The 24855-nt window shown below is 42.8% G+C and overlaps 1 protein-coding gene across 4 annotated transcripts in view; it reads left to right on the top strand.

The window, feature by feature from the left end:
* The window catches only part of MAD1L1 (mitotic arrest deficient 1 like 1), a 369229-nt gene that overhangs the window by 206136 nt on the left and 138238 nt on the right, over positions 1-24855 (top strand). For all 4 annotated transcript variants that reach the window (XR_009746997.1, XM_061474043.1, XM_061474039.1 and 1 more), the window contains one exon: positions 3648-3738. Coding sequence is in view for 3 of the 4 variants with exons in the window: in XM_061474043.1 (XP_061330027.1) it covers positions 3648-3738 (91 nt within the window). In the remaining variant the exon portion in view is untranslated. The remainder of the gene's footprint in view (positions 1-3647; positions 3739-24855) is intronic.

Here is a 24855-nt window from a genome sequence, read left to right as displayed (position 1 = left end):
GTTTTCCAGCACCTGTATGGAGAAGGTGGTAAATTTTCCAGGAATTAATCCAAATTATATTTCCCTGTATCATAAACCTTAAGAATGGTGTCAGTATTTCAGAAAGTTTCTTCCTGCCTTGTGCTGCAAGGCTGCTTTTAAAATGGGCACCAGCATCCATTCTGGGCCAGATGTTAAGCTGTTAGATCATAGAATCAGTGATTGTGTTGGGTTGGAAGGGACCTGAAAGCTCATCCTATTCCAACCCCTGCCACAGGCAGGGACACCTTCCGCTAGAGCAGCTTGCTCCAAGCCCCATCCAACCTGGCCTTGAACACTGCCAGGGATGGGGCAGCCACAGCTTCTCTGGGCACCCTGTGCCAGCGCCTCAGCACCCTCATAGTAAAGAATTTCTTCCTTATATCTGTAACCAGATGTTTCTGTAGTTTGTGGTTTGTGTAGTTCCTGTAGCTCTTTGTGGTTCTCACATGCATTTATCTGGGATTGTTCTCCCTACCTGAAAGCAACTCCCAAGTGTCACAAGTTGAGGCATGCAAATTGGTGATAAAATAGCATCACACACCTTGTGTGGATGTCCCTGGACAGAGAGAGCATGAGGTGTGTGCAGACTGCAGCTGCCTTTGTGGATGCTGTTGCATCCAAAGCAGCGCACAGTTGGCTTTGTACCTGAATTTATGTAAATGAAGAGATTCAAGTGCCAAGCAAGTAAATATTTTTCAATATTTGACTACTGTATCTTAACCACCAGCTGCAAATGCTTTGCTGTGTTTATATATAGATAGGATTTCCCTTGCTTCCCTCTCTTTGCCATTGGGAAGAGCTCCCCAGGGCTGGAAAGCAAAGCTGGAATAGCACAAACTGTTTGCTAATGGTTCTTAATGCTTTCCCACTGGAGATCCAGGACACTTAAGAGTTTTAAAAATAGAAGAGGGAGAAGTAGTGAAGGCACTAGTCAGTCCCAAGAACCTCTCTGGCGCTAAGAGGCTACAGCACTGGTCCTGGTCCTCAGCATGAAGCAAGCAGCAAGTTGTGTCTCTGAAGGTGAGCAGAGCCAAGGCAGTGTGGAAAGGCACTCGCTGTGCCTCAGTGGGCTGCCTTTCCCTGGCACAAAACCTCTGGAAAGGAGGATACCAGTTATTACATCTTAAAATAGGAGGCAAAACAGCACAACAGTATAATGACTTAAACCCACCCTTGCTACAGCTCACTCACATCTTTGTGAAGTGTCTTCTGGAGGCTGTTATGAATGACTTTCGAAAGGTATCTTAAGAGGTTTGAGCTTAAACCTCCACATGGAGAGGAGTTCTGCAGGCAAATAGCGGCAACGTCACAGCTTACCTGGGAGGTTGGATGGGGAGGAATTTGTTCTACATTAAAATTCAGCATGTCAAGTATGAAGAAAGTCCTGATGAGAGTCCTGTGTCTGGCTCTGACCTTTCGGTAGCTGCTGCACTATTGTTTCTCAGAGAAAAATGTTGTTCTTCTTGTGTCCTGTTCTGCAATGCATTTAGAAACATGCTGTTAAAAACATTCATTCCGTTCTGAATTTCCATTTCTTCCGACCTTTTCAGTCTCTGGCTTCTCCAGCATCCTCCATCTCCACTAGTTTTGTGTGTCTCTTCTGGAAATAATTGATGGTCTTTTTTAATGTCTTGGACAATGACAAAAGCTGCTCCTTGGCATTTTAGAAGCTTCCAAGAGTAAAAAAAAGCTGATACTTTCTAATATATGAAAATTACCAGTAGGGGTCGGGCTTACGAATCATTTAAGCAATTGAAGCTGCCTGTTTCTAAAGGAGACATTTCCGTGCTGAACGTGTTGTGGATCAACCAGCTCCTATGGAAAAGTTTAGAACTCTTGCCCATTGAAGAGGAGAGACGACCTCTTTGTTGGACCTGTTGCGGAATGCTGGGATACTGGCAGATGGGTGCTGGGATTTTCAGCTTAATTTAGATCATTTACAAGTCAGTATTATCAAACAAGATGATAAATTCTTAATCTAAGAAAGTTCAGTGCAAAGATCAGTGTTAATCTCCATCAGTTGCACAGTTAACATGTGAAAGGTGAGGTTCTCGGAGCAGCATTAAGTACCCTGTACTTAAACACAAAGAGAAATGTTACACTGAATGTTCTATAATAATATCTCCCACCAAACAAGTTTGATAGAGTTCTCTGAAGGAATCAACAATCCTTTGGCTAAGGCTGGTATGGTTGATAGGATATATTTGACCTTTCAAAAAGCATTGAGCCAAAGATCAGAAAGGAACTTTATGGAATATGAATGAAGGTTCTTTGTTGGATTAATAGGAGTATAGCAACCACTGAGGGCTGGTTGTCCGGTGTACTCTCTGCAGGGATGGCTGGTGGGGGATGAGCATGTGAATGAAGCCAAACTGCTTTGCCAGAAGGCTCTCCTAGCTTCTAGTGCCTTGTCTCCAGGATTTCCTGAGCTGGAGATGATATGATGTCTTTTTATTCTATGAAGCTTCATGCATTTTTCTTCCGTTAATTTGCTTATGTGGTATGAACTTAAAAGATAGAAAATCAAAGAATAGATGTTGTTGCCCCGATACGGAGGGGGTCCCACTGTTGCTAGGATGGTTTTTATTGGGAACTTGTCCAACACAAATTGGAATTTGTGAGTAGTGAGCTGACAGAATTTGAGATAATATGGAATTATTCAGCTTATCAAACTGCTCAGGGCTTCAGAAGAACTTTATGATTCGACTCGAGATGGGAAATGAAGTTGTACGTCAATAATTGCAAAACCCATGCAAATAGGAGAAAATATCTTTACTTTTCCTCTCTCAGTACTGGGCTCCAAATGAGCTGTTATTACTCAAGAAGGAGATCTTACTTTATTGTGAACAGTTTTCTAAAAATACCAGGTAAGTGCTCTGTAGTTAAAAAGACAAATAGAATACCCAGGCATTATTAGAAAAGGAGACAAGGACAAAACAGAAAGCTTCATTATACCACTGAATGCATCTGAGTGCTGTTTGGAGCTCTACTTTTCTCATAGCAAAAAGTCTGGGTAAAACCTGAAGAGGAACAAGGAAGGGCAATAAAGATGAGGAAAAATACAGAAAATCCTTGATGTGAGGAAAGACTAAATTGAGATTCTTCAGGAAATAACAGAGGGGGCCTGTAAAATGGTATGGAGAGGGGAGCTCGGTACCTTTCGTAGCAGAACTAAGAGGCACTCAGTGAAATAATCACATGTGAAGTATAAACCAAAATGAACTAAATTTTCATACAGCACATAATTTAATTGTGGAACTTACTGCCAGGGAGTGTTGTGAAGGCCAAGAGTATAAATCAGATCAAAAAGAGAATTGATGCACTCATGGAGATTTTAGCTGTTGGTAGTTATTAAACGTGATGGTCTAGACTCAGTCTGTGGTTCAGGAATTATCCAAGTTGGATTTGCTTTATATTCAAGTTGTATATTTTTAATATACTTTTACAAATTATATTTTCATCATGCAGACTTGTATCTTTTAGTCATATGTTTTAACTGCCTCGGTCGTGTAGCATTGTGGTACTAGATAATAATCTGATATTGCTTGTGATTTCATGCTTTGCTTGATGATTTATGGTGGGATTGTGCAGGGACACAGTGTCATTAACTTTCCCTTCTTCTCCAGGCAGAAAATTGAGGAGCTGGAAGCTGAACGCAGCAAGCTGGAAGAGCAGAACAGATCTCTGGAAATGAAACTGGAGAAGCTAACTGTGCAGGTAGGAAATGTGGAGGTCCAGAGCAGCTGGAGAGCCTGACATGGTCCATTCACTGTAGCTGTTCTAACAAATACACCAGAATGCTCGTAGCACACGACTGCACTTCCCTCACTCTGGGCAAGGCACCAGAAGCCTATGCAAACTGCACCAACACACCTCTATCTCTGACCATGGTTTTGGAGTATTTTGATGTCAGTCACATTAAGTGCAGTTATCTTTTTTAATGCCCCTGCCTAGAACCTTTTCTTTCTGTTCTTAGGGCCTTAAAAACTTCCATTTTAAGTAACTCCACTACTGTAAGTTGTCTGTGTGCAAATTCATTTGTGCCAAAGCAGGAGTGTAGACTGGGCTTAAAAGCATGGAGCTGATATGGAAATTCAAGCTCCATTCATACTGAAGACTCCAATGCTGCTATCGGTGATAAAGACAGTGACCATCAGTCTGTGGCCTCATTATTTAGCAGTTTTCCAAGCCAGGAAGCATCAGCCCTGTTGAGAGGATAATGTGGCACATCTCCAGACCACAGACACGAAGAGCAGAAGGTGTGGAGTCAGAAGGACAAAAGGGTGTGTTTCCTTTGCTGTGCCACTATGGGTGTTTTAGCTGTTCCAGAGGTAGTGCTGTCTTATATGGCTGAAGGTCTTCAGCTTTTCACTCTGCATAGATCTGTGAAATCTCACTGTCCTTGAAGGGGGCAAGTTGAGAGTGGACTGTCTGTTCAGCTTGCTCACATTCAGGGAACAGCTCCCCTATGCAGAGCAGGGACATGAGAGTTGTTTCAAGCTTTTATAGTGTTTCTTGTTTGAAAGGTACTAGAGCAAATAAAAACCTGAGCATTTTTGTTTAATCAAAGCCCATCCTGCTATGAGCAGTGTTATCTCTCCCTTCTGTTCTCTCTGATATGCTGAACAATTTGGCATTGTAGCATTTCAGTCTCTTAATTTTTCTTTCTTTCTCCCTTTATTTCTTTCCCCCATTTTTGTGTAAATTGCTTCATGGTGGAAAACCTGCAGGTTTGAAACTCCCCACATTGCAGACAGAGCATTGATTTTATCTTGACACCTATTAGAGGCGAATCAAATCTTTTTTCCCTTTTTTTTTTTATTACCAATTCCTCGAGCCAGGGGAAGTGACAGCTTTGATAAAGCAGAGAGCTAAGAGCTGCTGAGCATCTCTGCTGAGCCACGCTTAGTGTGAAACCTGTCACCCGGCTCCTTTAATTGGGTTTCAGTCATCGGATGAGCAGGAAAGATTTGGGCTGGTGTTTGGATGCTTATGTCTCCAATAAACATAACAGCAGCCTTGGCTTCAGAGCACATTACGATTCACTAAGGTCACGTTTAATTTGCCTGTGTTGTCTTACCATGGCTGCTGGCTTTCCAAGAAGGCCTGAGCAGAGGAATTCTCTATTTTATTTGTGCTGTCTCGAGATGCAATGCTTTGTTCGTGCTGCTTCTGAGACGCCAAAACACCCAAGCTTTTCAAATTGCACATTCAAAGAGGAAAGGTCTGAAGTCTTCAGAGTAGTCTTGCAAATTGTCTGCCTTCTGGTAGAGGAGGCCATCATCAGCTACTGTCTGGATAGGTGAGCTTTCACAGTATAGAACAGTAATGTGGTGATAGGAGCAAGGTGGGACCTTCGTTCTGTATTAAAGCTACAGTACAGTAACAGTTGTACTGGTCACCAAAGAGGCTTGGAAGGCTTCTCACAGGATCCCCATGACCTGTCTCATTAACGGTGCTCACTGGTTAAATGCGGTACTGTGCAGGTCAGGGCTTTGTGGACGGAGTATCTGCAGATAGAGCAGAGAGAAAATTATATGGGAAGGAGGAGATAACATGTAGGTGTGGAAAAAGAGAAGAAAAGTGGTCATCTGGTTTAGCAGGTCTAGGAAAGGGAAATCTGCCAGTCCCCTAAAAGGCGGGTTAGGGAGCTGAATTAAGGTAACCATGCCCTTACATCTGCTTTGCCAAGGCTGAGGACGTGGCTTTCATTCTTTATTTAACAGGAGGTAGCTCCCCCTTTCCTTAGCTTCTCACTTCACTTGTGTCTTGCAAGACTGGATGCCACAAACAGCTTCTCCAAAAGAGGAGGGGTAGAAAGGAAAGTGTAAATAAAGGAATACGTAAGCTCACCACTAAAATGTAAGTATTGATCAGTGTGTACCCGCTGGAATGGTCAAGATTTCAGAGCTCCTCAGAGACAAAAACATCAGCCATTTTTTATTCACCTTGAGAGTCAAATATCATGACAAGCCAAGCTTAGAATGACTTTTCTAAACACTTTGGAAGAAGGTTCCTTACAGTGGGAACACACTAAATTAAGGACAAGCATAGAAACCCACGTCTTCTATCAGTGCAGAGCAAATACACTGAAAATATTATTGTACACTCAGATAAGGTCACTGAAATGTTGCTAGTTTGACATGTTACGCGTTCCCATCTCTGAAAGAAATCACTGGGAAGTGTTGGGTTAAAATAATCTCACTTTATCACCAAGGGAAGAAAAAACAAGACAAAGCTTACATACAGAAAGCAAGAAAATTCTTCTGAACAGAAAGGTGATTGGAATTACAAACCTGGGGAAAGCATGGCATCACATCAAATACAGATGTAAGAAAAAGTAAGGCAGGATGAGGGTGATTTCTGATAAATCTATATCTGCACTTACTTCTATTTGAAAATAAAACCTCTGGCTTTCTGGAATTGTGTCTACTACCTGAAAGATACATAGAAGGGATGCATTAAAGTGAATTTGGAAGAGGGAGAGGCAGGTTGTAGAAGTAAAGCTTCGACTGCTTTACACTGGACTGAAGCCTGTGGAGTTCACAAAGCTGTGTGTGGTGAAGGAAATTGAAGGAAATGCAGCCAGTATTTGGTGATTAAATGTCAGTGTTTGACTGTGTTGATGTGTGGAAAGGAGTCAAGTTTCAAATTTGCCTCTTCTCTCATCCTTTTGTATCTGGGTATTGGCACACATGTGTTGCTTGTTTCTGCTGCTGCTGCTAGTGCACTATGTGAACTACAGGACCCTGATGGACTGGCCACAGTGCAAGCGAGCAGGTGGGAAGGTACTTTGGTGTTATGTGTGTAATTCACACTTCTTGAGCTGAGTATTAGCAGATAAATAAACCAAGATCCTGATAGCTATCCGCAGCAGTGTGTATGACATCTGACATCTCTTTGTATCCTTTGCTTGTGTAGGGACAGCTTGAGTTATGGCTTAAGGCTCTTTCCACATCCACACACCCCTTCTTCCATAAACCTCTTGGCTCTTGACACCTAGCTGCAGGCTGCATTGATTTTCCTTCACTGGTATAAAGATCTTAGCATGGATATTACTCACCGGTCAGGTCTTTACGGCTAGTAAAAACTTCAGATTATAAAAACACAAGAAATGTTGAAACTGTGGAGAAGTGACACCCTGCTGAGGGTGCCTTCCCCATTGCACAGGATTTGAACCGTGGCTCAGGAGGGGGATTCAAATAATTTGTAAAAAGAGTGGTTTTAACCAAACAATTTTATCTTCTCTCCTCTCCTTTCTTTCCATGAAGCAAAAAACACTGTTAGTGCCTGGCCTAGGGTGGGCAGACTTGCTGAGACTTCAGTGGAAGGTTGGGTTTGGTTAGTTATCTGAAATGATGTGTCCCATCTTCCAGAGCTGCTGGTGGAAAAGTGCAGCTCGGTGGCAGGAACAAGAGACTGATCAAATCAGTGCTTTTTAGATAAAGTGGGAGGAAAGACTCATGAGGAGTGTTCAATTAGCATTTCTTACTGCTAGAAGCCCTGTGTTTGCAGGCAAGGAAGCGGATGTGAAGTGTTCCTTATGCAAATACTACTCTCCTGCTTTTCCTGCTCTCCTCTACTCTTTGAGCTGAAGGAGGAAAGATTCTTCAAGTTTGGCTGCTTCAAGGAAGATTGATTAAAATCAGCTGCAGTTTGACTTAATTGGCTCCATATGCTTGGAAAGGGAGCAGGACTAGTTAGAAGTCCTTGTGATTAGTTCCCAGCTGGTTGGTGATAAAAATGAAACTCCAGTTAGAGTTCAGACGAGTGGATTTGTGCAGATAAAAGGCAGGAGATGTGGTTGGGCTTGAAAATCACCTCTAGTCCCATAGCCGAGCTAGCAGCCTGATCCCTTTGAGTGTGTGCATGGGTATTTATGAGGCTAAATGGAAGGAGTCCTTATTTTTCTTGCTTGAGAAGAATGACCTGTGGATGCTGGCAGTCAAGGAAACCTGAACAGGGACTCGGAAAGCCGGGAGGGGATCTCAGGGACTAGTGAAACCCTACTAGGGTACTTTGGCAGTGTGAAAGCATGGCACAGACTCTGAACTGAAGAACTGCGATGCTCCTGCAGTAGTAATTAGTTGTGTTTAGCCTTTGTGATGGTCAGGAATAACACAGCAGCGCTCGGAAAAAGGCAGTATTATTCATAGAAATTGAAATAACCTCAAAGAGGTTGGAAGGAGCTGGCTACCTACAGAGTATGGGGACAGTCATCAGAAAACTCCCCAGCCAGAAGCTGGTATTGATGCTAAATTTCACTGTCGGAGTAGGAGGGACTGAATTCCCTGTTAGTGTCCACGAGGAAGCTGGCTAAGGACAACACACTCCACAAAGTGTTTAGGGGTATTTTTTTCATGCTGGCATGACTTTACTAATGTGTTTTGAGGTATTCATTAATGCATGTGTAGTAGTTCCTTTCTAAATGTCTAATTTCACTATTGTTATCGACCGTTTTACATCTTAAGATATTAATCTGGTTAATTAAACCTTTGTTTCTTCCAGGGCTTAAATTGATTATTTTTGCACAAATTAAAGCATAAACCACTTGTCCACTTCAGTGGTAGTTGTGTTGAGCTGTAATGATTTGAAGATAAGAAATAAGCATTTTCTACAAGCAGAAATTGCTTTATTTCTTAGTAAGAGGAGCTGACATAATTGGTGAAGTTAGATACAAATAGAGTGGCTGACTGAAAATTTGGCCTGTTTGTCTGCTTCAGGTTGTTTTAATTGGCCTGCCTAAGCTAGCATGGACATGTGCTTGGTCCCACCAAAGCAGGAGGCTCTGCAAGGGGAGTCAGTGGCAGCTGTCTCCTGAATTAAGTTCTCCAGTCAGATGTCCATGGATGAAGAAGGTGCTGGGACATCCAGAGTGCTCTCATGTTTCTTTTCTCCCTTATCTTTGCAACCTGTACGTCTGGGTTAGTCTCCCTTGTATGCTAGTGCCGTTTTGAGGGACTAACAAAACATCTGGGAGCTGTACCCCAGCACAGATTCCTCTCTGTGGCAGACAGGGAATGTTTCTCCTCTTTAAGCATTAATGACTCATTTAATAGTTAGGACTAGGCAGTAACTAGCTTGGAGTTAAGAGCCCAAGGCTAAGTTGAGGTCATTTAGCAGTCTAGCTGTTCATTATGTGACCAGTGGAGAATGATGAATGAATCATTTACACTGTTATAAAACTTAGAAGGGACATTGTCAACCTCTCAAGGTTCCTTAATTGACCTCTCAGATGTTCAAGAGTCTTCTCCATGCTTTCCCTTTCTCAAACTCCCTGTCCTTTATCCTTTATCTGTCAGTGCTGTGGTCCTCATTTGCCCCTGTGGCCCAACTGCTTCTCACTAAGAGTCTCAGGTGGTCATGTTCAGCCCTATTTAAAAAAAACCAAAAAGAAGCTTCTTTAAATGGGTTAGTGCAAACCACTTGGCATTTCTTCAGTCAGGTATAGCTTCTGGCAAGGGGTGGGAACAAATCCATGTGTGCTCTAGAGGGATTTAATTATGAGATAGAAGAGCTGAGAGCATAACAAGAGGAGACCCTGTAAAAAGATGAGCTAAGCAGAGAAGTGCAGGTCCCTTCTAACCCAGACCATTCTATTTTCAGTGCTGCCAGCCAGCTGCGAAGGATATATGCTAAAGCACTACCAAAATGAACGTGTGGGAGAAGAACTTCCCCTATAACGTGCCTGTAAATTGTGCTTAAAGGTTCTGTTTATTTGGGAGGAAGCATTGTGTATCTTGTGCCATGTGAATGAAGTACTGAAGAAACCATGTGAAGAACCTGCTGTGCTCCAGCCCTTGAGGGCTGTGTGACACTGAATCACCTGGGGCTGTGCAAATATTTGTACATATTAATTCTGAATTAATTGCAGTTATTAGAGTTCACAGGACATAGAAGCATCCCATGGGAGCAGAGAGGGGAAACATAAACATGTCATCAAGTTGTAGATTTGTCATTAGGCGCTTCAAGGAGAAGCTGTTTCATGGCCTCAGTGGCCCTGATAAATGTCATGCGCAGAGTGGATGTCGAATAAAACAAGGACATGCAGGGTACAGACTTACTAATGTTTGATGACACCAGGGACCAGGAGTGCACAGATTCACATTTGTGCAGGGAAGTTTTACCAACATGCCCTTTAAAAAAAAGTTTTTAAAGGAATTTTCACATTGAATATTAAAGACCTGCAGCTCTCTAAATTCCAGTGCCAGAGCTAACGCAGTATTGTTTATTTCATGCAGCACCTTTCCTGAAGTTCTGCAGAAACTGATTAACATTTGCATAATACATTTAACACAGAAATCTGTAATAAATGCATTAATGTACTTCTGACACTGTCCCTGAAAATGCCAGCAGTTGTGTGGCATTGCAAAGCTCATTAGATGAGCAGAGAGGGAGGAAAGATGAGCGCTGTGTTTCCTCAACAGCTCTGAAACAGGGAAGGGTCAGTGACTTGAGTGTCAGTACCTGAGCAGCAGCACAAAGAGTGCAGAGTAAGCAGGGACAAAGCTGGGGCAGGGGAAATGTCCTGCTGGAAAAAGTCACTGTACCAGGACACGTGAAGCACCGACTTTAAGAGGTGGCATCAATGCTATAGAGTAGAAAAGCTGGTGATGAGCACTAACTGCAGATGAGGATGCTGCTCCCTAAGGAGGACGTTGCTCCTAAAGCGTGTGTATTCTGTAAGGGGAAAATGCCAAGAAATTGCTCAAGTCCTGCTGTGATACAAGAAAGCTGGCTTGAAACAAGCCTGGATTTTCTGAACAGGCATTGCAGAATGAACAGTGAGGTTTTAAAAGTCGTGCAAAACTTGGTTGCATGGCAGGGGGCCACTAAACCACTAAATCTGCAGGTGTTCTATGTGTGTGCACTGCTTTCATCAATGGAAAGTGTGCTGTGGCAGTGACATCACTGTTAGGGTTCTTGTATGCTAAAAAGAGCAAGAAAATCCGTAATTTCAGCTACAATTACACATTCAGATGCACAGTTGTGTTTATAACTTCCAGTGCCAGCTGATGAAGTAGTAGTAAGTAGGAACTACAGGAAGTTCCTGGGCAAGAAGAATGTTCCATTGCTTCCCCAGAATCATCGCACCACTGAAAACCAAGGCCGAGGAGACACACACAAGAGGCTTCATTTTTAAGCTCCTCTAATCTCATTTATCACACAACAAAGACAAAGCAAAGTTTCAGGACATGCTAACAGTGACTGTCCCTTTACAGGGTCTGGTTTTTCTCTGTAGTCACTTGATGGCACAAATTAGTTTTCACTTGTTCTTTCTTCATTTTCTGTTATTCCGCTGCTGCTTTGAATTCTGCTGCGATGCCACAGAAACAAAACCAAAATGTCATTTAGACCCATATAGGGAAAATGACACCTCCCAAGGTTTGTTTACTGAAGCTTTGTGCTTTCCCTTAGATTTCTATGAATGCCATGTCCATAAACGGCAGCTCTTTCCATGGTACACTTCTAGCTTTCCGTTGCTCATGATCATTTCAGCTTGTGTTTGATGACCCAATTATTTTCACATTTTTGATTAAAGCCAAGCAATAGGCCCAGTTTCATGCTGTCCTTGTCTTTGCCACTTCTTCTACTGTGGTCTGGCTTTTTGCTGCTGGTCTTTGTAAAGTCACTAATAGTATTGAACAACTTTACTTTTCTGATAAGGAGACTCTGGTTCTGGTGTAGGATTTTTCCTCTACTCCTTGGTAAGTGGAAAGCTCTACACCATTTCTAAGAGGCAGAAGACCAGAATGTGTTACCCAGATTATGGAAAAGAAGTGAAGTCAGAGTTCAGCCAATCTCTGTGTGTGTGTGTGTGTGTGTGTGTCTGTGGTGAGGAGAAGAGGAAAATCTGCCTGTTTGGTGTCACAGTGAGGACTGGGCAGTGGTCATAATGATGCTAAAATATAGTTGAGGAAACGGGGAGATGCTCTGAGCTGAGCCCACTGCTGGAAATGGCAGCGTGCTTCAGAGAAACAGGTTTTCCTTTTGTGACCTCTGTCAGGGGGATTCAAGCGTGTGAGATGTTGACGTGTTATCTTCCATATCCCAGAATCCTTCCTTTTGAGCAGACTGACCTACCACCTATCTCATGCCGGCAGGCAGAGATCTGCATAAAGAAAATGTGTTTCCCCTAAAGAATTTTATCAAATAGTAGAAGGGAAGCTTGATGTTCCTCTGTCACTCAAACGTGTGGCATTGAGCAATTCCATCTGCAGTCCGGGTTTGCTAGGGATGGGAGCTTGGGGTGTTCCTGGAGACCCAGGGATGTGAGTGGGGAAAAGTAACACCCCAAAGCCAGAGCATTTCTGCCACCCCCCCAGACGCAGTCAGATCATGATACAGTCTCTTCCTATGCTAAGTTTCCAAATTTGCCTCAGTTTCCACTTGCTGTTGTTTGATAAGACTAGAGAGACATAGATCCAGGCAAGTCAGCAAAATGCAATTGTTTTTGACAGCTTTCCTGCCTAGGTTTGAAAGACAGGTAACAGCAGCATGGAAAGTGATGCGTAATTTAGCTAGAAAGGCTGTTCTATTTAAATAAATAAGAAGAGACAGTCGGGATGGCAGGATAAGTGAAACCCTGTGGGAAGAGCATCTTCTTTGTGTCTCTTAAGACATCTGGGGTGTCACAAGAGGCAGTTGTGTGCGTACAAAGGAGCAGTGGTGTCTGTAAAGCCCATTTGTGTTTAATACAGATGGAAGGGTTCCCAAGTGGTCTGTTGCATCTGTGTTTACATGTGCATGGGGTTCGGCTCCATCAGGAACGCTGCTGCTTCCCCTGATCAACATTTAAACCCCACGTATCTTAAATAATACAGAAGCTGTGCCTGTTCTTTGCATTTTTGGCAGGACATCTAAAATGAAAACCATTGTGTATGTTGGACACAACGTAAGATGCTCAGTTGAGATTGTGACCTTTCAGAACAAAGACATTGCTTTTGAAAGGGGGTTCATTGTGCTTCTGGCTCCAGTGAGATGAAAAACTTGAAAAACCACTAACATGAAGGCTCTGCAGCAAGGATGAGCTCCACAGAGATTCTCTCGTGTGTTTTTGGTTGTCTTCCAGTGGATGCATCCTTTCTCTCTGTGCAATGCTACCACAGTTGCCATCAGTAGTAATGAAATGTTCCCATTTTTATGACTAGGGGGATGTGAAAAGCTGTTGGCAGGGCAGGCCCTGCATGGGACCTGAGCTGTGGAACTGCTTTCCCTTTCGATCCATCACAGCTAGAGGTGCAGACCTTAAGGTTATTTCCATAGGAGTCAGGGCTTGCTCACAGGTTCATCTGTTCAGTGCACAAGGAGAAGCCTGATTAGATGTGTATGAGGTCTTGTTAATATTGTCTTTTGGCATTAATATGATCATAATTAATATGGTTAATATTATCCCGGTAGACAGCCTGAACTTTTAGACACAACATCAGGGAACTTACTTATATATAATTAAATCTTATAGCTTGTATATAATATATAATACATGTTTTGCTATATATGATGCAATATAACATTATATATAATGTAATGTGATATAATATAAATTGTAGAATATATAATATGCTATGTGTAATGTATTATATATTATATATAATATGCTACACAGTACAGAGTGTTTAATATACATTATATTTTATGTATATAATATTATGTTATACATAATAAATTATACATAATATATCCTACATTGCAAATTATATATTATATATATTTATATATTAGTGTGTGTTTGCAGACAATTGTTAGAATGTATGCAGTTTTATTTATATGTAGACCTGAATTGAGGCATATGGGTGTAAAATAGGGAACATCACCCAGGCTGTTTCAACAGAATTCGACTGAAATGTGGCCAGGTGAATGGTAAAGGTCTCCAAACAGAGGGAAATAACTGTTTGGATGGGAAATAACTGCTTGAGAGGGAAAGCAGGCAGAGGCTCGGGGCTCTTCCCTGGACACTGCAGCTGTGGCAGTTGTCAGACTGTTCCTTTAAGGTTTACAGTTGAAATGTAGGAGGTGTCAATATGACAGATATTCATTAGGGTCCTCTTCAGGTGGGTGGTGGGAAGGAGTAGTGATTGTATAGCATATGAAATGCTTTCTCTTGTGCTGCCTAGTAGCTCTGCTGTGGTGGCACAGAGACACTTAACTTGTATGTCCAAGTAATTTGGGGATTGAATGTACAATGTCTTTTGGCCTTTCTGCTTTCCCAGGGTCTCTGATATCCTCTGAGTATGATGCTGCTGTTGACACTAACTGCTTAGAAGATAGATCTGCGTCAGCACCTGAAGATTTATGTGTGGTCCATTCTCTCAAGCATCCTAGAGAAAAAAATACTGGACATACTGCAAAGCAAACCTAGTGGTCAATTCATCAGCATATTCTTCCTGAGCCTACCCTTTCACCCCTGCTGTATCAGCTCTTTGGCTGCTCTGTTCAACTTCATGCACTTTACTCATGCTGCATGCTTCCAGGGGATCAAAAAGATAGAGTCTGAGTCCTTTAGATATGTGTGAGAGTTACAGATGATGACCTTCTTCCAATTTGCTCAATGATAGCTTGAAAACTTGTTACTGGGCAAAGATGCTCCTGAAGTATTTCTTTCTTTGTGCACTCAGATCAAGATAATGTTGAATTTGCTGCTTCGAGCAGTTAACTCAAAGCCCTTCAGTTCCAGTAGGTTAGCCCATAGCCATTCCTCTTATTGTTTCAGTTTATCCACAAATCTCTCTTATTCTTATAAATTCTAAGTAAAGAGACGACTCTCCCCATCTGAAAAGATTTCAGTGCTGCTTGAAGCCTCCTTGTACTGGCAGAAGAAAAACAACTGAGCTTTGAACTGAAAGATAAAATCACCAGGAGATTTCCACAGCAAATGCAGAAAATATTCTTCACTAATGGATTCTCAGTGTTCTCTGGCAAGCAGCTGAGTTCCTTGGGTAGGAAAGAGGAGGGGACTGGGTAGCTTTTTCTTCCTTTTTAATTTTGTGAGGGTAGGAAGTGAAAGGTGGTTTCTCTGCATGACCCAGGATGTCTGTCAGACATAGGGGAAGCTAATTAAAACGTCGCTATATGTACATGAGGGTGATGAGGCAGAAAGGACTGATCACTTCCTTGATTCAAGGGACTTGTCTGTGTCTTTGCTTCTATCTACGCACTGTGAGATCTGCAAGTAATTCATGCTCTGGGGGTAGGAAAGAGGCCAGCGGGTGAATCTGCGCTCTTTTTCTCTCTGGAGTAAAGCAGAAAATAAATGAAATCCATTCTTGCTCTACTGCAATTACTGAGGCAGTCTCACTCCAGCTGGGCAGTAGCAGGGAAACTTGTTTCCTGCTGTCCTGTTGTGGTCAGCACTGCTACACTCAGTGTCACTGGACCAAGTGCTGGAAGAGGGTGGCACTGGGTCATCTGGGAGGTTTCCACAGCCTATCTGTGTCAGTGCACAGCACGTGAGGGGACAGAAGCAAAGCAGCATCCTCCTCTTTCGCATCCTTTTGTTTGAAAGTATGTCCTGGTAAGCCAAGGGAATGATGGAGAGAGATAATAACACACCCTTTGGAATAATCTTTGGAAACACTCCGGTGGCAAGGAGGTGTTCCAACCCATACAGCCTGCATCATTGAAAACCACTGAACAGCAGCAAAAAGGGGAAAAAAAGGGATGATCATCAGGAAAATTGCTATAATGGTAAGATAATTAGAACGCAGAATGATTAATATTAGTGTGCTGCATTGGCAAGGACTGTGCAAGTTGACATAATAGGCCTCTTCTATATCAAATGTGGGGTTTCAGCATTTGGTTTAACCCTTTTAGAGTTCATAACTGAAACAAGCATTTGGTTCTCGTGTAATGTTGCACAGTGCTTTTCGTCTCCTATGGCTACTACAAGGAGCTCCTTGTATTTCCTTTTGTAACTACTGATTACTGAAGTATGAAAACCACCCTCAGCGTGGAGCCCTTCTACACTGTCTTGAACGCTCAGCCAGACATGAATTCCCAAGTGTGCTCTTCATGTTGTGCTGATGAAAATGGACTTTCCTAAAAGGAAACATCTCTGAAGTTCTTCAGAAAATGGTTGTCTTCTTCTCAAGGAATAAATATCAGGACTCAAGAGATCCAATACTGACATTACTTTTGAAAGACTCCTATAAATGTCTAACGTATCACAAGCCCCTGCCCGTTTGTTATCTTTACCCTATCACTTGGACAGTCCCCCAGCCAGCCCTCCTGTGTGGGCTTCTGCTAAGCCCCTGTTATATGCCAAGACTAAACTGGTGCAAGAAACTAGATTTAGCACCAGATTTAATCACTGGTTTTGTAGCCTGGTTGGGTTTGGAGCAAAACTTTGATTGCAGAATTACCTCAGTGAAACACACATGGTCCCCATCTCTACCGGATGTCACAGACGAATGAGGAGTTGTTCTCCTTCACTCCTGGCAGCCCCATGTTCTCATGGGCCAGGTCCTTTGACATTTTGTCTCCCTCCATTTTCACCAGTTGCTTCTGAGTAAGCTGGGGCCGTTTTACAAGGATCTGCAGTGGCTTAGACATTGTGTGTTGTCTGCTCCCTGTGCTGGGGCACTCATGATAGCACAAGCTTGGCCTTCCCCCTGCACTGCAGAGATCAGGTGCATCCTTCATTACAGCCAGACTTAACATTGGTGCTTTGTGGCAGAAAATCCCTTGACTTCAGTAGTGCTTTTTTTCCCTCTCACCCCTTGCCTATGTAAGTAAAACCCATTTTTTCCTTCAGGAGTGGGAGAGTGCACTGCCCAAATTCCCCCCTCTGCTCCAGCGCACAGCGTGCGGGGCCTCTGGCTGCTGTTACAAAGGGATATCAGAAGGGAACTGCAGTCACGCAGCTGTGCAGTGAATATGTAAAGAGTGTTTGGTGTGGTGTGTATTTTGTGGATTATTTTCTCTCTCCTTCTGACCCTCCCTCAGATGAAATCCCTGCACTTCATCCGTCCCTCTGGGTTGGGCAATCAAGGTCTGTAAGGAGGCAGTGGTCGGGCATACCAAGCAGTTGCATTAGGACTAATGGGAAACAAAGCTGGGAACAGAAGACACAGAAATATGGCAGAATAAGATTCATTAGGGATCAGATTCAATAACTGTAAAATGATGAGAAGTTTATGATCAAAGGCTTACTTCAAGCATTTTAATGACACAGTCATTTAATCCATTTAAAGCAGATAGATAAGGAGTTAAGTGGAATCTACAGCAGTCGTCTTTCTGAGCTGTTTATGAACCTGTTGCAGGCTACAGATCACTGTGAAAGGCACAGGATGGATGCCTGCTATAGTAATTGAATAGTATATAATGGGCTACCAGTCTTTACAGCCTGATTTACATGTTTGGTCGGTAAAACTTAATGCAAAAGCTTGTGGTTTGTCTTAGAAGCATGCGTGGTTCCTGAGCTATTTCTCATGTGTCTGTTCCTAGCAAAAGCACTAAATGAAAGAGAGGGCAGAATTACTTGAAAACCTTTCTGTGCCAGGATATTTAATTCCCAGTGGGTGTATCTCCTCTGGAAGTAGCATCAGTTTAGGCTGTTGTAGTGACAAGATTCAGATGGGCTCTGACATTTGAACCATGTCACCTGCTATAAGAACTGCGTATCTTAAAGAAAACTGGTAGGGCCAAGGGGACACAGAAGGTTGTTTTCATCTTTTCCTTCCACTGTTGGACTTGTGCCAGCTCTCTTGGTGACTCTCCTTGGTTAGTCAGCTTCCTTCCCAGCTTTTCTTGCCAGACTCTGGACACCAGGACAGCACTTGGCTGTGCTCACGGAACGCGGTGCTCCCTCAGTCCCGCATTCTCTCTAGCTTTGAGTCACCTGGCCACTATGAAGCCAGTTATAGCTGGGGGACTCTGTGTGTCTACAGGCTGCACCACCTTCTATCTCTCAGGTAGCTGTTCTCTTCAATACTCCTCTCTCAGTGTGCACACTCCTGGGTTTATAACATAGCTAACAGCTCCTGTGTCCCACATACTCCTTCAGTCAAGGAGTACTCTCCTTTTGTTAAACACTTAGTCTCTCTACACACACTTTGCACAGCTTAAGAAGAAAGCAGAGGGGGCTCTTTCTCTACTCACAGCTCAAGGCTTGTTGAGCTGTAGGAAGCAAAGTAGTCGCCGCTGCAGCATTGTTTAAGGCTGTGTTACAGCACTGGCTGTGCATGCTGCAGACACAGCAGCGGAGTTGATATCCAGCTGGTAGGGAACAGGGAGAATTTCCAAGGGCTCCAGGCCATCTTGTTTTCTACTTACACAGAAAGTTCCTGTCCTGCAGTGGTATTGATTAGTGTTAAAATAGGAAGATGATAAATGGAGATCTCAGGTGGTTCTGGGAGATGTGACTGCAATGGTTGGAGGTGTTTAAATAAAGCCTGGAATATCTTCCCTTACCTCATGCTGGTTTTCTTCTTGATCCCAGGAGGGATCTGCTGATGTCTAGCATCAGTGTGGTCCTATGGAGGGGCCTTTGTGCTTTACATGGCAGCTACCTCCATCCTCACTCCAGCTTCTCTCCCCCATGCTCACTACCCTTCCAATGCAATCCTTGGGATGCCTGTTAAATACTCAAAGGGGGCATGTAAGACAGATGGGGACAAACTTCTTAGTAGGACTTGTTGCAATACAAGAAGGGGTAGTGGTCTTAAACTAAAAAGGGTGAGATTTAGACTAGATAGAAGGAAGAAATTTTTCACAATGATGGTGCTAAAACAATGGCACAGGTTGCCTGGGAAGGTGGTGGGTGCCTTACCCCTGGAAACATTCAAAGTTGGGTTGGATGGAGCTCTGAGTAACCTGACCTATTGAAGATATCCTTGTTCATTGAAGGGCGATAGAACTAGATGACCTTTAAAGGTCCCTTCCAGCACAAACCATTCTGTGATTCTGTGATTGTCAGCTTCTGGTGCAGTTAAAGTTTGCCTGGACCTGAGCAGCTTTGATCCTTCTTGGATACAGCAGATCGGTCGTTGCAGAAGTCAAACCCTTTGTCCATGTGCTCCTCCCAAGGAGGCTCCATGGACTGCTGGACCTGGTAACCCAGTATTTGCTGCCCATCTCACGTGGCAGAGCAGTACTCCTGGTTTCGCTTAGTAGTGCTTCATTTTAAATAGGAGACTATCTCATTTAACAGATTCTGAGAGAGGCAAACACATTTGTGTGTGGTTTAACTCAATATACGGGCTGCAGAGCTGAAGGGAAGGTGCTGATCAGTTCCTACAGTTGAGATAGCATTCAGAAAACAAATTAGAGTTTGCAACTGGGAAGGATCCAGGCAGAACTTAGAAAATTGAATGGTATTCTCAAGTTCAACATGGCTAAGCTTGTAGCTGATCCAGAGAAAGCAGGCATGTGTTGAGGAATTAGGGATGCTTGGGATTTTTTCTGTTCAGGATAGAGAGGCAGCCATGTTACAGTCTCGGGTAGGGCTTTTTTAATATGGATTAGAATTCCTAGCACTGGCAAGGAGGTAGCTGTGGGGAACTGATCTTGAGGCTAGTGAGCTGGGTTTATCTATTCCAAAAGGCCAGTTAATAGCTGAAGCTTTTCAGCGTGTCAGCTCATGATGTTCCAAGAGTTTCCTGAGGGCAGAACCAAAATTATTTATCCATCTGAACCCTGCTTGATGAGCATGAAGCACCACAGTCATGTTGTTGTTACTGTGACATGCGTGTCCTAGGAAGGGAATAATGTGGGATTACAGGGGTAGATAGCGCTCGTTCAAGTTGTTGGCTTCCTTGCTTCACCTCTACTCTGCAATCCTTCAGGTACCTTGTTGACTGCAAAGGTGGTCGAAACTAGGTGGCAGATGCTGCCATCAGAGGGCGGTTTGGAAGATGGATGGGTGATTGGCAGCAGGGTGTTAGATGGGAACATGGGAAATAGTTTGTTAAAGCTCTGGCTTTAATGAGGGAGAATGGTTGTTTTACAGAGAACGCGTACACTGTGCACATGTGGTCGAGAGTGATGTATGTAGAGATGTGTTCGTGTTTTGTGACTTCTTTCTTGAGCTTTCACATCTCAATCCATCTTTCTTTCCTCACCATCACCCAGAAGAGAACTCTTTTAAGTTAACTTTACTCCCTTTAAATTAGGATGGAGACTCCCTGATTTAAAGCCTGGTGACCAAGAAGGATGGCAGGTAACAAACCTGTTTTCAGTCTCTGTTGTTTTGCACTCTAATCACCAAGTAAGCCTTGTACTTTTCCAGTGAGCTGGATTACATCCGTATGGATCAACATGCACGTGTTCAAGTTGTCATTACAACTGTGAAAAAGACATTTCCTTTAGGGGAGAAAAGCACAATCCCAGTGCCTGCATCTTAAGTGTCATTCTGTTTCTCCATCACCTGAGGATTTGAGCAGCTCAACCACTCTGACATATTAAAATGAACATAGATTTGGAAGTATTTTTATATTTAGAAGCACTGATTCTAATATAATTTCTGTACAAATTAGAATTCTCCTTGAAAAAGATTAAACTGCCAGTGATAACATCTCGGTTCTTGTTATGTCTGAGAGGAATAAATGCTGAAGTTACAGAATTGTCTGGAGGCTTAGAAAGTAAGAGGGGGAATTAATGATATGAGAGAGAATGGATGAAAGTATTGGATAACGCTTCTTCTGAATTGGAGGAAGTGGGATGAGTTGAATTAAGAGGTTTATGGCCAAAAAGAATATCCTTTTAGTCTGAGCTGCTGAATAACACACAAAATACAGGTTTAAGAGAAATCTCTACCCAGTGACTTGTGGTTGCTTCACAGACTCTTTTTAATAAGATATCAAATTTTGATTTAGAGATAGTAAGTAATAGACAATGTATTGGTTTCCCTGCTTAGTCATCCCTATTAAAATATATGTATATATTATTCCCAGTTGGCTGCCTTCCCCGTGAGCTATTGGGTTCTCGCTATGCTTTTGTTGCTGGATTAAAGAACCGTTTAGTGTCAGATTTCCACCAAAGAGCCTGATCAAATTGCTTCAGCCTTCTCTGTAGTAAATGCAATAGTTTGATTTCCATTCATTTCTTTTTGTGAGATGTGTTCTTCAGACCATGAATCATTCATGGGAATCTTCTCACACCTTTCCTTAATTTTCAGCAGCCCTCTGACACATGCCCGGCTCACCCGGATGCAGCAGCACCGTAGTGGTCTCATCAGTGTTGCATTCAGAGGCAGTGTTATTCCTCTAGCCCTACTCATAGGAATGGGAAGATTCTCACTGTTCCTTCTCTTTTCTCCCCACAGCATTAAATTGGAGGTTACCCTGAGTTATTAACCATGGTCAAAAGCCTTCCTCACGGACATTGTCTACCAGAAAGTATTGCATACCTGAGACTCCATTCTGTGCTTTGGGATGTCTTAGGACGCATTTGAATTCCAGTGGAATGGTTGTGCCTGGCACAATCAGATTTCTAAGCTATCTTTGTGGGCTTTATTGTTTGCTACAATTCTGCCTTTGTGTTATCTGCATATTTTACCAAGGATTTCTTATTTTCTTGTGTATCTCAGAGATTGAAGGCTGCATAGGAGTGGTGAAAGAAGCAATTCTTATTGGAGGTAACTGGGAAATGGCGCTATTAGTTCATCAGCTTTCAGGCCATTTAAAAACTGCTCTAGTCTGATTTTTGCATCACGCTGGCTTTAACAGAAAATGTGATTTTGATACCGAGGCAAATATTTCACAGAATTCCCATTCTGTTGTGTCAACACAGTTATCTTAATTAGGTAGACTTGAAATCTCCTCAAGTCTATTTGACAAGACCTGTTTTCCATGAAATTGTGTTACTTGCTTCTTTCTGCTCTCTTCTTCTAATGGAGTTATGTATCAGTTCTGTCTTGTGAGTTAAGGGGATTCAGTTTGCTGCCTTCTGGAAGCTTCATGACAAGCGAACGAGGCAGCAGATAACTTGATCTGTATGAGGCGAGCTGCTTAATCTCATTTCTCGGTCTTCACAGTCTATTCACCAGCCTATGCTATCTCACTCCCACTGCAGTAAATGCAAACTGTGCAGATCAATAGTGCCAATGGGTGATTAGTAATTTGCAAACTTCAGGAAGTGAATTCATCCAGTTCGAGGTTTTAAGTTGGAGACGAAAGTAGAGGAGTGATTGAGTGGGCTGAAATGATGGGTTCAGGTATTTCCTCTCAAGTGAAATGTAAGCATCGTTGAGCTCTGTTAAGCAGGACCACAGCAGAGGTTCTCCTTTTGCAGTGATTACAGAAAATGATGTTTTCTCTGAAATCACTAACATCGAATGTGCTTTTCCTTTATCACCTCTCCTGATCTTTTTCTTCACTGTTGACCTGCTGGAGGATAAAAATGGATAAATTTATGCAAGGAAGATTTTTATCATTATTCTGGAGGTCACTTTTTGCTGGTTCAGGCAGATGGAGTCAGAGGTGCTTGTCTCCTCCTCAGTATCAGCTTGAGGCAGAAACTCCCTGCTTTCTGTCAGTACATCCCAACGGCATCAAAGACTGTTTGGGGGTTCTGCTTGTGAAAGCAACTCGGAAAAATGCCTTTAGTTCCCTCAGAGAACTTGTGTACCGCTCAAGGTTGCAGCAAATAGCAGTAGTTTTAAAGGTTTAAGGTATTTAAAACCAAAATAGTAACTGAAATATGAAAAATGACCAGGTAATTGCTACAATGGGCTAAGGAAGGCAAAATGCAGTGGGATCTGGCCCCTGAAAGTCAGCGTGATTGTGTGCTGAAAGCTGCTGTCTGAAAACCAGGAAGGTTGTCTTTGGGATTTGCTCAAATAAAGCTGCAAAGAAGCCTTCTCAACCGCAGCTCCTCTGTGTTCCTGAGTTATGCATGTGTTACCTAATTAAAACTTAATGGGAAAGAAGTAACTACCGCAGAGCAAGAGCGTGTTGTGGTAGCTGTTGTGTAAGGCTGAGCTGTCCTCTCCTTGGTGCTTTGTTACACCGGGGCTGGAGAACTGGTTTCCTGCTGCGAAACACCAGAAAACTGGAATTTCTCCTCATTCTCAATGTTCTTTCATAAAAACGCTGTGATTCATGTTGACAATGAGGAAAGGGATGATAAAAATCAAACCCTGAATTTTATACAGCAGGATATACTGTGTTTTGACTGAGCTGTTGTAGGGTCTTAACAGTTTATAGGTTGACCTGGCAGTCGTAAGTCTGGGGAAACTTGGCAGTAAAGTTGGAAATCATTGCCCCTTCACATCTCTGAGCAAAATGTGCTTGTTGCTCTCCAGCCCATTAGTATAGTGAAGTAAAACTGGTGAAATAAAATCAGACAGGAGATAGGACAGTTGTATTTCAGACCATTAAGTCGTGCAGTTTTGTGTCTACCACATATATTTAAAGACAGATTAAAATTGGTTTTGGCTCAACTTCGTAGCAGTCTGAGGTTGAGTAAAGAAGATGCATTGTTGGAGATGAATAGATACAAGGCAGGTCTAGCATGTTGACAGAGTCATTTTGCTAATGGGCTGGTGATCCCACCGTGTGTGACGTTCATAAGCAGTTTCCCATATCTTTGGTTCAAATTGCCTGTAAGAAAAATAGTTAAATAGTAGTTAAAGCTTTGCAGGCAGCCCAAAAGTATTCTCCCCCCAGTGGAAGCCAAGAAAGTGTATTTAAGCGGATGGTTGTGCTGATACAAGTCCCCTCCATGGGCAGGCTCCCTCAGCACATGGGGTGTGAAGTGATGGGGAGGATGTAGCTTATGTCACCTACCGAGGTGCAGCAAAAATCAAAACCCTGCCCTTGTGCCAGAAGTGTTTTTGTCATGGGAGTAGAATGGTTTAAACTGAAACTCTTCTCTGCAGACGAGGCTCAGGTGGATCCCTTGTGATCCTGCCCCTCTTCTCCCCTCTGCTCCGTTACCACTTGAAATTCCCCTTCTTAGCCCAAGCATTTTTTCCCACATGGAGACTTTCTAGGTCTCAGCAATACAATGGGTAAATCAAAGCCAAGTTACCAGCTCCTACTTTCTCAGGCCGTATGTAACTAGCGAGAGGTATTGATTTAGTTTTGATGCGATGTACTTTATAAATATGCATGAGGATTTAGGGTTATTTAACTGTGTTTTTTAATTCTCCTTGCATTGCTGACTCTTCCAGTCAAGAGTTTCTTTGTATGCACAGCAAGGTGCTCTGTGACAGCCCTGTTCTCACTGCCTGGGACCTCTCTAATGTTTGTTAATCCCAAGTCAGTAGAAACTTTTAATGATCAAGGAATAAAAGGACACAGAGCGACACCCTTCTGCATGGGGACCAAGGGAGCAGAGTCCAGCTCCCTCAGGAGTTAGGTAAGGAAACCTGGGACCAGAAAGTGATCGTCAACAGGTAGGGATTATGAAGGAGATGGAGGAGAGCTTCTCCATGCTCCTGGATAAAGGGGAATATGCTCTTTTCATAAGGGCTCCTACAACTTGCTTAAATAAATGAAATAAACTCATTAAATGGTGAAAAGGGAGGGAAAATCAAATGTTTGCCTATTTGCCCTCAGGAGCTGGAAGGAAATGTAGCCACTGAATTGATATTGGGGTGTTTTAGATACTCAGGTCTCTTACTTGAGAAAGAGCAGAGCAAGATAGGGTTCTGCACATTCAAGATAACTAAGTGAAACTGCACTTTGGGGTGGATAACATAGGTAGCTACATGGATAATTAACAAAGGTATGTGTGTGTATATATATATATATATATGTTCTCTGAGATATTGGAAACTCCCTATTTGCTGTCTCACTTCTCCCTCTACCAAATGATCCATTACTAGAGAAAGAGCAATTTCCTCCTGGTACCTGGTTGGATGTTGAGGTGGGGAAGATGAGCTCTCCCCAGGGG

Source organism: Pezoporus flaviventris, unplaced genomic scaffold (genome assembly GCF_033815535.1).
Source record: "Pezoporus flaviventris isolate CSIRO_AGI_PZ_B2104156 unplaced genomic scaffold, CSIRO_AGI_Pfla_v1 ptg000078l, whole genome shotgun sequence".
In the NCBI taxonomy this organism is placed as follows: Eukaryota; Metazoa; Chordata; class Aves; order Psittaciformes; family Psittacidae; genus Pezoporus; species Pezoporus flaviventris.
The sequence above is the reverse complement of the archived record's forward strand: the minus strand, read 5'-3'. Positions and strand labels throughout refer to the sequence as shown.